This window comes from Sebastes fasciatus, chromosome 14 (assembly GCF_043250625.1).
Source record: "Sebastes fasciatus isolate fSebFas1 chromosome 14, fSebFas1.pri, whole genome shotgun sequence".
Classification (NCBI taxonomy): domain Eukaryota; kingdom Metazoa; phylum Chordata; class Actinopteri; order Perciformes; family Sebastidae; genus Sebastes; species Sebastes fasciatus.
Window position 1 is genome coordinate 29,463,802 of NC_133808.1, and position 13,071 is coordinate 29,476,872.

Here is a 13,071-nt window from a genome sequence, read left to right on the forward strand (position 1 = left end):
TACACCTAATGCGAAAGCAGTCATTTGTAGTGACAAACCCACAGAGAATTATCAATCACTGCTTCAGCTCTACAGATAAACCCACGGTACGCTACCTGCCCAGCACCAAACGACCGACCACCAAAGTTAGCATCTAGCTGTTGAAGAATGTAGAACATTTAGCGGCTAAAGAGACAGATGCTTCCCTCGGGAGTTGGTGGAGACCAAACCAGAGCAAAAAGGTGAGTGAATATTGGACTTAAAGGTGCAGTGTGTAGGCTCTGGCGGCATCTAGCGGTGAGGTTGCAGATTGCAACCAACTGAAACTTCTCCCGCATGCTAAGCGTGTTGGAAAACCACGTTGGCCGACGCAAAAACGTCGACGGCGCCATCTAAAAGAAATTTAGTTGTCGATAACGCGGTAAAAAAACAAAACAATAAATCCCATGTACTTCAATATAAACTCTAATATTACTGTTTGCATACAGGTTTTTTTCAAATGTATTATTAATCCCTGATGATCCGCCTCAAGTTTCTCACCAAAAACTAAATCTTTACAAGATTACATTTGAACACATCATGATAATTTACCTTCACCCCATGCTAAATAGAGCTTGAACACATCATAATGTCATCAATGCAACCTCTGTACTTTAGCTGTTGACTCTGTTATTAAGCAAAGCGGGACTGTGCTGCCCACCAACAGCTAACAGCTAACTGCTAACGTTAACTAGCTCTCTTCCTGCCGATTTCAAGACAGTTTTGTTTTTCACAATGTAGCATCATCAGGGAAATTTTCTATCATCCTTGAACAGCAATACGCCATTAGTCTCAAACTCTGATCCCCAGTACCTGCGGTACTGTAGAAAAACAATAGGATAGGTTCTTGTGACATCACTTTAGTGATTTTACACTAAATAAAACATACTTATTATTATGATATTCCATTTCTGCAAATAGTTCTTTCTAAATACTAAACACTGATGATTATGTTGGTCCGTGTTTGCTCGGTGTGTAAATAGGCAACTGTTTGCTACCATGTTTTCCAAACCTACTTTATGCGACAATAATATGTCAGTGTTGTGGGGCGCCATAGCTGAGTTCGTGGGTACGCATTTTGGGAAACGGAGGGTCGCCAGCTCGGACCAAGTATGGAGTGTGGGATGGTAGCTGGACAGATGCCAGAGCCAGGCTACCGATCCCCCCCACACACACACACACTGCCATCCCACGAGGCAGCCCCCTCGCTCTGACATCTCTTCATACATTAATGCATGTGTATAGCTCCTGTTTGTGCATGTGTGCATTTCAGGCCTGTGTGTGTGTATGAAAAAGAAAACAACAGGGTGAAAAAGAGTTAATTTCCCCTCGAGGGATTAATAAATAAATCTAGTGTTTGCAGCTTGTTGCACTTCTCAAAAACGGCCCAAACAAAAATGAATACAGGTTTAAATCCCTTTAAGTAGGTAACTGTCACTATTTGCTAACATGTACACGTTTTATATAAGATAATATTCTGTGGCTGTGTCTGTCAGCATGTTTTGGAGTTCTTCTGCCCCCTAGTGGCCAACAAGTGATCAGTTTATCTTTAAGGATATTAGTAGATGAGGAAGTGTTTGAAAAGGTCCAAATGCACAGAAGGCGCAAATGGAGATAAATGATGCACCACATTTGATGCTCCTCTGGCGTACTGCAGGCAGCGGATTTCAAATGTCAACACTACAGAACCGTCAGTATTTGAGGAAAAGGTCACTATTCAGATAACATTTTGTATATTACAGAGACCCCTTCAAAAAACCTTCTCCTTTAAATTATAAATTAGATAATGTGAAATCGGCGCATCACTCTGTTGGAGCTGTTAGGCTGTGCAATTAATCACATTTTCAGTTTCAATAATGATTTGGATTCCAACGATTATGAAAACAAGAAAATCGACATAAAACAATTATTGTGCCGCATTCCAATTTTGCAATGATGTTCTCGTTTTGTCTTGTGTTATAAATCCAGCACACCCATTTCCTTTATAGCGTTGTGCTTTCTCCCAGCTTGGCGAGTCAGGGTCGGCCGCTTGATGGATACGTATTTCCTCTGTGGTGGCGATGTCGGCAACCCACCTGACCCGTCTTGAAACACGGAGACTGTCTCGTTGACCACGCTCTGGGGGTGTGACTTTTTTGCCGTCGCGTCACCATTCATATCTATACATCAAATGTGTTTATGATTCAATTGTTTACTAGAGCACAAAGTTCTTCTGTGTTCACCATATTGATGCATTTAACTTTAAAATGTGGGCTACAAACTTTCTCAATATTGATCAAAATAATCTGGATTTTTGGCGTAAACGAGCAGCCGTAGGAGTTGGAACTACAAAAACACTAACTGTTGTACAGTGGTGTTACAGAGTGAAGCTTCTCTCACCTCATAAACAATCTTTGGCTGAGTGCAGATAAACCGACAACAATAACCAAGTTCTATTTTGGTCTGACATCAAGTTATCGTTTGATCTACCACCGGCGACATATGTCATTTTAACCTGTGAAAGTGACAGTATTTATTTGGTAGTTATATCTTTAATAAAATAGCATCCTCTCGGGGAGAAAATCCTTAACTTTAGATTCCTTTAAGCTTTCTCCAAACACAGTGGATGCAGAAAGAAACAGCTTTTTACGCTGGGTCCTCAGTTGATGCTCAAAAATCAAAACAAGGTCAAGAGCTGTTCATAATATAAAAACTCGATCTCACCCAAATTGCCACAGCACTTCGCACTTTTCACTCATCCATCAATAGATTACATTTTTGAAAAGAAGAAACCCCTTAGATGGAACCGCTTAAGATGTATGTGTCTCAGCTTGGGGAAAAGAAAACATCTCATTCCATCGTTCTGTCATTTCCAACAGTGCATCCCCTTCGCCGACTGATACAACAGACTGGCAGCGCTGTTGTGTTTGCATATCTTCTGACAGCGAACAATCTGGACTAGAAAGCAGGTACTTTGACAATGGAGAGACTCTCCTCGGGGCAAACACAAGGGAAAAACGGCAGTTTGCATGTTTGTCTCGTTGTTATACGCGTTCCGAGCCACACGCAGACATTCGTGGAGCTCGTAGGGTCTGCCAATCCCATTCGCGGGCCCACAGCTGTGCAGGGTAATGAGGGATAGGGATAGGGAGGGATGCCACACAGGACAGCAGGGAGCAGCTTGTTAGCATAGCCCTCTGCCAGAGAAGGTGTTGCCGACTTTCTGTTGCAATTTAATTGGATGATCCTGTCAGCGTGTTTGTCTTTCTAGGACAAGATGTCAGTGACTTTCAGTCAGCTAGGCAGACAACACCCTGCCATCTACAAATTAACAATGCAGGCATGAATAAGTCTCTGCTGCCTACTTGGATAATGTTTTACAGACTCTTAAGTTTGACACATTTTGACTGTTGAATGTCGAAGTTTTTCCATAAGATCTCGGCGAGAACTCTCCCATCTCGCGAGATAAAAGTGTAAATAAGAAATTCAAAACGGCTTTACCTGTCTCTTATGTTGCAGGTGTCGAACTGGAGCTCGTTATAATTTCCCAGCAATCCTTGCTGAACATGATTGAGATTCATCGGATGGCCGTTGATGAATACGAGCCGCACGCATCCCTGGAAGTCTGGCGTCAGGGACTGACAGTCCACGGCGGGACAGCCTGGATGGAAATGACACATGATGCAACTTTTACTGTACAAGCACTGTGGACCTTTCAAGAATAACTAGGCTCATTGGAGATGAGCCAGCATGCGCAGAATCGATGGCTGGCGATCGCTGCGCAATGCATGCTGGTTAGATTTGTGTCTGACTTGATGCTAACTTGCTCTGACGTCATGCACACATGGGTAATGATAACCTCACGAGATCGAGGCGGCCTCAGTTGCTCTCCACCGACTGCAAGACCCAGGACATGATGGGAAACGCCTGATCAAAGAGCTGATTAGCTCTTAGTTTTGACAGCAAACACCATGTGTTGTAGAAAGTCACAACTTTCTGTATAATTGTAATATTTAACACTAGATTATAGGCTATTAGTCTCATATTGTACAATGAAGGTTTCATCTGTTAACAAACATATATTTTGTGGTTGATAATAATAATAATTATTATAATAATGAAGGTTATTTATATAGCACTTATCAAAGCGAGTGCTCATTACAATGTGCTTTACAAGGCAGATATAAAAAATAATAAAGGATAGAATCCAATGCCAGACACAGGCACATTTCCACGTAAATTTACAAATGTGGTCTGCAAACTACAAGAAGCCTACAGATCTGATCTAACAGGATGTCACTTTTCCTGTGACTTTAAATTCCTTAAAGGCTGCTGGAAACGGCTGGAAACTGTCCGACTTGACCGCAGCTTTTTGTCTCCGCCCCCTGCTTCTGCCGCCTGATCTCGTCCACTCTCCAGGCGAGACGCAGTTCATCTCCAACGAGCCTAAACTGTTGCAGTGTGTTCAACAGAATGAATTAAAGTTCTTTAATATCGCAAACACATTGTGAGAATCCACTAACCTCCAAAGTTGAAGTTGTCTCTTGATTCCAGTTGTTCCCACAGTTCGATGGTGGAGGATGGCTCGCCGTCCACGGTCAAAGTGATCTGCAGGTCCCTCGTGTTGAGACTCACAGAGTGCCACAGACCGTCGTTGACTCGGTGACCTAAAGAAGAACATTTCACATTAGGCCTCAGTGAAATGGCAGTTTAATGGTCTGTAGCACAGAAAGAGATATTGTGTCCATTTCCCCGCAGACCTTGAGGCTGAGACAAGTTTCTCCCACTGTATCCTGGTTCATCTGAGTGTGATATAGCCGTAGTGCTTTTCTCAGCAGCCACCAGTAACCTGCGCTATCAGGGCGGCACGCAACGCCGGCCACAGGAGAACACGACAGTTTGTTATTAATTCCACCTGTGTTTGGGATTAGTTCGAGATACACTTTTAATGAGATTAAATAGCTGCCGTCAAATCCCCACATGTCCTCACACCACAGTTTCCAGCGCGCAACTTGTTTTCACTTCACTGACACGAGAGAGAGACAGTCACAGAGCTTCAAACCTCCTCCATCACTCGGAGCCTCGACACTCAAACCTCTCCCTCCTCCGCTCTGTCACTTGTCAACAAACTTCTTACTGCATATTTCATCACTTAGATGAAGTTAATGTGTAAACGGTAGAGCTGATCCCTCTTAGTCGATTAGTCGATTTATCGGTAACACTTTATAATAACCAGCATTTATAAACGGTAAATTGATAATTAATTAAACTATTCTATATTGTATCATAGCTGATAAGAGATGATAGCAATTACATTATGATTACATTAGTTAAGTATTTATTATCATTAATTATCGTAATCATTAACAAATACTTAATGTGTGCAAGAATAAACTGTTAAAATAACATTAATTATTTAAGGGATAATGTACAGCGAGCCGATCATTGTTGTGAAACAATCCCCGACAGGGAAGCGGAGCGGTCTCTCGTCGCCCTGAAGGGGATTCTTTCACAACAATGACCGGCTCGCTGTACATTATCTCGCTTATTATACGGCTACTTACTTAAGAAATCAATATTTTTACACAAAAACAGTCCTCCAGAGTCCGACATCAGAGCTGCGCCCATAGCAACGGTCTGTTATACATAGCAACGGTCTGTTATACATAGCAACGGTCTGTTATAGAGAAATTACAGACCGCAGAACGCCGTGATTGACCAATCAGAATCGAGTATTCAACAAAGCCGTGTACTAAAAAGTGTTACCGATTTCTTTAGTCGGTCAGTCATTTTTATGTTTTTTTATGCCGAATTACTTATTTACAAAAGAACTTATGAGGACATCTCTTGGGAACATCTCAAGAAAAACTCTCTTTTTCAGTGTTTGTGCTCAAACATTTGGGTATCTGGAGTGTCTACCATCCCACAAACTGTGAAATAAGACGACCCACACAGTTTTTGGTGCGCTGTCCAGATCAGAAAACATGTGATTCAACAAGTCATTCAGATTTGGCTCCCCTTCCTATGTCACATGGAGGCTCATTAGAATATACCGCCCACAGCTTGAGAACTACCTTTGCAAAGGTGCACCATATTTTTCTCTAGAGCCAATCAGAACAGACTTTTTCAGGAGGGGGGCTTAAAGAGACGGGAGCTAAAACGGAGCGGTGAGTACAAGTATATTCAGGTTTTTCAGGTATATTCAGGCAGACAGTATGAGAGAAATAATGTGTGTTTGAACATTAAAGCATGTAAACATGTTGTAGAAACCCAAAATACAACCCGAAAATGAGCATGATATGTTCCCTTTAACACAATATTTTGCTACCTTGGAGTAAAAATGCAACAAGCTGGAAATCAGTCTCTCACTCTTCAGTCTTTCAGTCTTTAAAAAATCAGCTCAATCCCAAAGAGATGAGTAATGAGCCAACTCCGCTTGATCCACAAACCAATTCTTTTAAATTGACAGTGATAGCTCATCTCACCGAGAGCTGCAGCCTTCAACGGGACGACGCACACACAATGGCAGCAGTGAAATGGAAATTACCGAGCCACACCTCCATTCTGAGTGTGTTAGTCCCCGACTAAATTAGCATCCAGAATGAGCCGCGCTGTGGTTTGGGAGCTCAGAGGGGACGACACGGTCACACAGAGTGCACACTGGGGGTTATTCTAGTTAGTCCAAAACCAGATCCGTCCAGGCTCCTGGGAAAACTTGAGAATTTCACTCACTATCCAATGATGCCCGTCGCTTGCAGAAAAGCTTTTATCCAAGAAGACTGGGAGTGCCGTCGGCATTTCTTTCTCCACTCCATTGACTGTTTCATGGAATAGGCAGTGTAGCCGTGAGGGACTGCTGGCGAGCATCAGTGTGAGTTTACCTCCCCCACTGGTTTCAACTCATATATATCTCATGATCTCCTTGATGTCCTGCTGCTGGCCAAGCTTGAAGTGTCAAAGTACTATCCAGGACACACATCTAATGTTTCTTTTTTGCATCGCAGCAGTAAGCTGTTGCTCAAGAAAAATAGAATATTTGCCTATTCGTCTTCTGTCTGAGACGACATCTCTGAGCCACACTGCTGCCTCCAGGAAATACATGCGACAGCTTCATGTCATTACTGCACCACGCTGCAGAGGCCTCAAGTCCTTGACAACCCCAGCCGGCAGTAGATGCAGAGTGAGGTGGATGAAACAGAAGCTCATTTTTTGGATGTTGCTTCCCCATCATGGACACTTGTGCATCTCCTGGTTTGACTGTGAGACACAGATGTCTTTGCTTGTGTGAAAATTAAGACCTTACTGTCAGTGCACATCATTTCTGAGGCCGACCAGAGGAAGATACAGATCAATATTGTTTCCACATTAACGCTCTTGTGCACTTAGCTCAAGTACAGCACTTTATCAAACGGGCCCAATTGCATTTTTTCCTCAAGCTATTCTATTGTTTAACTTGTCAAACTGAAAAAGAAAAAAAGAATGACGTGATGTTTCCGATAAAAGTGAAAAGAAAAGCAGCTTGAATTTAGGAGAATTTGCAAAAAGTTTAATGATCACACAGAGACACCTCCGCTGCACGCCATTTGACATTGCTTTGAGGTACGTGATGGTGTTGAACCTTAGGAGGAGAGTGTTGAGAAAGGTGAGAGTAGGCCTATTATAACATCCATGAGCTTAACTTACTTTTTAATTAAAATCCTCAGTTTGAGATTCACAACTTTCCTCTTTTGTCTGAGTTAGCAGAGCTGGGAATGTGTACAGAAATGCAGATTTGTTTAAGGTGCTGCACACTACAGAGGCTCCAACCGGCGGCAACAGGTAACTCTGTTAACTTAAAATAACCGTCGCTCTGCACAGCACGCTCATGTTTACTGACCCAGCCGATCTTTACGCACCACAGGAACAATACACATTTACCAGCAGTGAGTCCAGTTTTCTCTGCTTGGATCTCACCGCTCGGTTATGACTCAGCACATCCATCACGGAGAAGATTTCAAGCTGTTTCCAAGTATCATGCACCCTACTTTGGGATCCTAATGAAATTAAGGAACGTACCCCCCACGGCTGTGTTTAATGCTGCACATTCACTCAGGATAAACCGGAGTTTTAATCACATTTACCGACTAGATCCGAGGGATTACGTTAAAAATTTTTAGCGGCCTCTGTGCCAAGTAGTTGGATGAGCCCCGTGAATTTGTTACCAAGATGCTATCAGAGCTCTTGCTCAATAATAATTCCAACTGTGACCTCCAAGAAGTCCACCCAAGGAGGAAGAAAAACTCTTGAAAATAAGTGCATAAATAAATAGATAGTCAATTCCTTTCAAACTAATATCAGACTAACCTTCTACTCTGCTCAATTAATTTGAAACTTTTACTTCAACGTTGTTATTACAAACACCAAGTGAACTCCGGGTCAAACTGTTAGTGTGCTGCAGCTCAGAGGCTGCTGGTCCCTGGTGCAGGTAGGTAATTAAATACAGCTTGAGGTAAATTATATAAAAGGGAATATTGTCTCTTAGCTGTGGTTGTCTTCTCATCTATATTTCCCTGCAGCCCACCATCTGCTGGAAGTCTGGCTTCCCCAAACAATCTCAGTTATCTGCGTTATATTTGCTAAGCAATCCCGTACAGAGGATTAAATGATTTTTTTGTTCTCAAAGTAATTCCAAGAAAATCAACTTTTTTGAGTTTATTGAGGACAAAGGTGTTAGAAGTAAGTCGGATGAAATTGCTTGCGTAAAGCCAACACATTCAGTCTCAACACCGTGGATTAAGGCGGCGCTGTCTTTCTTTATACTTTCAACTCTTCTCATTTCTCAGTTAGTACGTCATCGATTCCTTTCCTCGCCCTCCTCTCCTCGCGTCTATAAGTCTCTTCCCAGCTGAGATGCGAGTGGAGGAGGAGAGGACATCCGTGCTTCGGAGCCGTCATTTTAAAGAGACGTCAATTAAATATGACGTGTGGCACAGCTGCATCAGCTGTCCATTGTTTTGTTATAGCCTACTGCTGTATTTTATGATCTCTGTCAGATGAGTATAACAGTGTTCAACTTATATATTTACATTTAATTCAATTCACAACGTGGCATAATTTGACAAGAATGTGTCATTCCTCTTTTATACGTCATGTTTGCCGAAAAGACTTCCGCAACATAGCACACATAGCTCCTCTCTCCTTGATATGCATTTTAGGAATTGAGACATCCTTCAAGATGGCGTGCTGAGATAGATTTTTCGAGTCACAGGAACGGGACGGGAGGAGACGAGGAGACGAGGAGGCACAAAAGAGAGAACAGAGAAGAGCGTTTTGTCTCTAGTGAAGCACACAAACAAGCAGCCAAGTGGAGAAAACAAAGTCAGCGGCTCATGTAAGGGGGCCCTGTGGAGTTTTTACTTGTAAGCAAACAAAAGTTCTGTTTACATTCAGTGTTGCTCACTAGAATGTATAGTGCGTTTCCTACAGCTCTGTGTGGAGTGTATTCCCTTCATCATAAAACATTTACAAAGCGTTTTCTAGCGTGCGTCTTCTTCTTCTTCTTCTTCCCTCCCTTTGCTGGCTCTTTGCAGCAGATCTTGGCGTGTTACCGCCCCCTGTTGGTCAGTGGAGTAGTGGGAAACCATCGGCAGGACTGAGCATCGCGTCACCCTTGCGACGCGTAACCAGGGCTGTCAATCGATTCAAATAGTTAATTGCGATTAATCGTAAATGAATCGAGATTCGTCAAGCATTTAATACTCTTATCAACATGGGAGTGGGCAAATATGCTTGCCCCAAACCGCATGTGATTATCATAAAGTGGGCATGTCTGTAAAGGGGAGACTCGTGGGTACCCATAGAACCCATTTTCATTCACATATCTTGAGGTCAGAGGTCAAGGGACCCCTTTGAAAATGGCTAATGCCAATTTTTCCTCACCAAAATTTAGCGTAAGTTTGGAGCGTTATTTATCGTCCTTCTCGACAAGCTAGTATGACATGGTTGGTACCAATAGATTCATTCGTTTTTTTAGTTTCAGATGATGCCTGTATCTTCACTCTAGCTTTAAAACGGAGCCCGCTACAACCTAAAAATCACAGGTTGCGTTAATGCTTTAAAGAAATTAGTGGCGTTAAAATGAATTTGTGTTAACGTGTTATTATCGCAATAGTTTTGACAGCCCACTGTGCAACACAAACAAAACAGCGACCCACTCATAGAAACGCAGCTCCGTAGGGATCCTTTAAGCCAAACTAGAATCACCACCTCCTAGCTGTATACTTTAAAAGTGAACTGATCTGTGGAGATAATCAAATCCACTTACCGGTAATCATAATTATTTATTCACAACAGAGCTTCTTTTTTTTAAACAAAAGCACGAGGCAACAACTCCATTGAATTCAAATATTCTGTATAAAATAGAGAAGTTTGATGGAGTGACTGAAGGTTCTCACAGACACTGTTATTCAGTACGTTTCTATGTGTGTTTTGTGTACGTGTGACCTGCGTACTCACCAGCAGAGGCCTCAGATTTCACCCGTCCTGAGCTGTGGAGGGTCAGCTGCAGCCGGCTGTTGTTGATCTGCAGCTCCAGCCTGTGGGGCTCCGGGTTCAGCTGCACCGAGAGCAGCAGCCCGTCCGGGTTCCACGTCCTGAACTGGAAGCGAACGGAGAAACCCCCCGAGGCAGACGCCGCTGACGGAAGTGACAGGAAGCTGCTGCTGGAGCTCAGAAAGGTGCAGGCCACCAGCTGGGGCTGCGAACACGAGAAGGTCACATTGCCCTGGAGGACGACAAAAACCCAAGGACACAGATTTACACGAATCTTCAGCTACACGTTAGAACAAGTTGCTCTCATGGGAAGTGCAGTGTGACATGTCTGGAAATAACTGTCAAGTGGATATGCACAAAGGGAACAGAAGGTTAAAGAACCAGGAACAAAATAATTAAATGTAACCCTTAACCAGTTAAACTGAAGTATTTGTCATCAATTGTCAATTCATCATCAGCAGCAATTTGTACTATTTATATGAACATATATATTCATAATAATGATATAAAAGGGCTGCCACAACATGATGATTAAAGGAATAGTTTGACATTTTGGGAAATATGTTTAAATGTTCCTTGCCGAGAGATGAGAAGAGAGGATCGATACCACTCTCGTTTCTGTCCATTAAGTATCCTCCATCCAGGAGAGGGAACACAATCAGCCTGCCAGCACCTCTAAAGCTCACTAACACATTATATCTCTAACAACATGTAACGTGTTAGTGAGATCCAGAGGTGCTGCTAGGCTGATTTCACCTTTGAACGGAGACAGGCTAGCTGTTTTCCCGTTTCCAGTCTTTATGCTAAGCTAAGCTAACCGGCTGTAGCTTCATATCTATCGTCCAGATATGAGTATCGATCTTTTCATCACACTTTCTGCAAGAAAGTGAACAAGGGCATTCCCCAAAATGTTGAACTATTCTTTTACAGTTTTTTGCAATTTACTAAAACACAATTTCTGAAACTAGGATCCTCTTTGTCAAAACTCTACGCTCAAAAAACAAAAACGTATTATGTATTTATTAGTATTTATGTGTTTACATTTGTTTGTTTCATGCATCATTATTATTATTACTATTGCTACCAACTTGTTTTTAATTTCTCATTATTTGAAGGTAACAGATGTCCATTGTATTCAGATCTATTGTAAAACCTAGAGGGGGAGTTTTACTATAAGCCCTTCTGGGTTTCTTACCTCTTCTGCACAACCTCTGCTGTTTGTTATATACTTTTGTTTTTATCACTTTGTTAGTGCTAATAAACTAATAAACATAATCTCTTCTAAAATTGGTATTTTTGCATCACAATTTTACACACAAACACCAAATAAATAGCTCTCTCCACATGCCAACTGCACCCTGATGTGTAGTAATAAGTATAAAACACTATTATATAGAGTCTTTGATATTTTCATTTGAAGCATACTGTGAATATAGACTATGAACACATACAATGGAGAAAAATGTGTTCATTCTAAATACCTATACTCATAACATTATCAGACATAATTACTTAACTGTAACTGAAGATGACATGGACATAGTTATTGTATTGTACTGACAAAATACAGTATATTGTCCTCTAACTCTCCATTGTTGTGCACACTACAGAGAAAACCTGCATCCTTGTTATAGTGTTCAAGCTCTGATTTCTAAGTGATCTAATTGGTTACAGGTGTGTTCACAGGTGCATTGTGGGTGCAGGTGATTGATAATTGAGTGTGGTGTTTCAATGGCAGCACACACAGTTTTGAATGATGCGTCTAATGTTGATAACTGTATGTAATTATTTGCAAAAAGTGTGTTTTAGAAATTTAAACTTAATTTAAAGCAGACAACGTGCTGATGGTTCAGCACATCTGATCAATAGATGATTTCTACAAGAGTTAGTAGTTTCAATAATTGTGCAGCAAGTAGTTTTTGTGTCTTGGTAATTACAAAAAACTGTAAGAAAGATTAATTTTCCTTGAGACAGTCCACGTGGTTCCAAAGTTTTCTAAACTCCAAAGTTACCAAGATGAATCCATGACATGTATTTGCTCCGGACCAATATGGTCCAAGATAAAAACTATTTAAGTTTACATTTCGGTGTAATTCTGTGCAGAGCAGAGGTTGTGTTAGGTTCGTTCAAACACAGACTGGCCGTGTCTGCTAAGGTCAGAGTCCTATTAGTCCCAGTGCCTGCAGGGCAGCACACAGCAATCACAGCTCTTTGACTCTCAATGTGATTCCCCTCCCATCAACCTCAGGGAGATAGTCCCATTGAAATTCCATTACAGCTTCCATCATGACAGCCTCGCTGCTTCTGTTGTCAGTGAAGGCCTTTTAACGCAGCAATCAGCCTTTAAAGGCAGAGGGGGTCTCTGATGAGATGTGGCGTGTGGATCTTCGGCCGACCTGTCTTGATTTGTGTGGGGGGGGTCGACTCTTCAAATGAATCCATTCACACACTTGGACTTAATGATGTAGTAGTTAGGATCACAATGGATGTCATGATTGTTTTCTAACATTATTCTCTTCTTCCAGTTTCTGACCAGAATGCCTC

At 41.9% G+C, this 13,071-nt stretch overlaps 1 protein-coding gene across 1 annotated transcript in view; it reads right to left on the reverse strand.

Moving 5' to 3' along the window:
- The window catches only part of cntnap5a (contactin associated protein family member 5a), a 104,208-nt gene that overhangs the window by 46,994 nt on the left and 44,143 nt on the right, over positions 1-13,071 (reverse strand). Inside the window, exons 8-10 of the mRNA XM_074657793.1 lie at positions 10,492-10,759; positions 4,521-4,664; positions 3,499-3,658 (exon numbers count right to left, since the gene is read on the reverse strand). Of these exons, the coding sequence (XP_074513894.1) occupies positions 3,499-3,658; positions 4,521-4,664; positions 10,492-10,759 (572 nt within the window). The remainder of the gene's footprint in view (positions 1-3,498; positions 3,659-4,520; positions 4,665-10,491; positions 10,760-13,071) is intronic.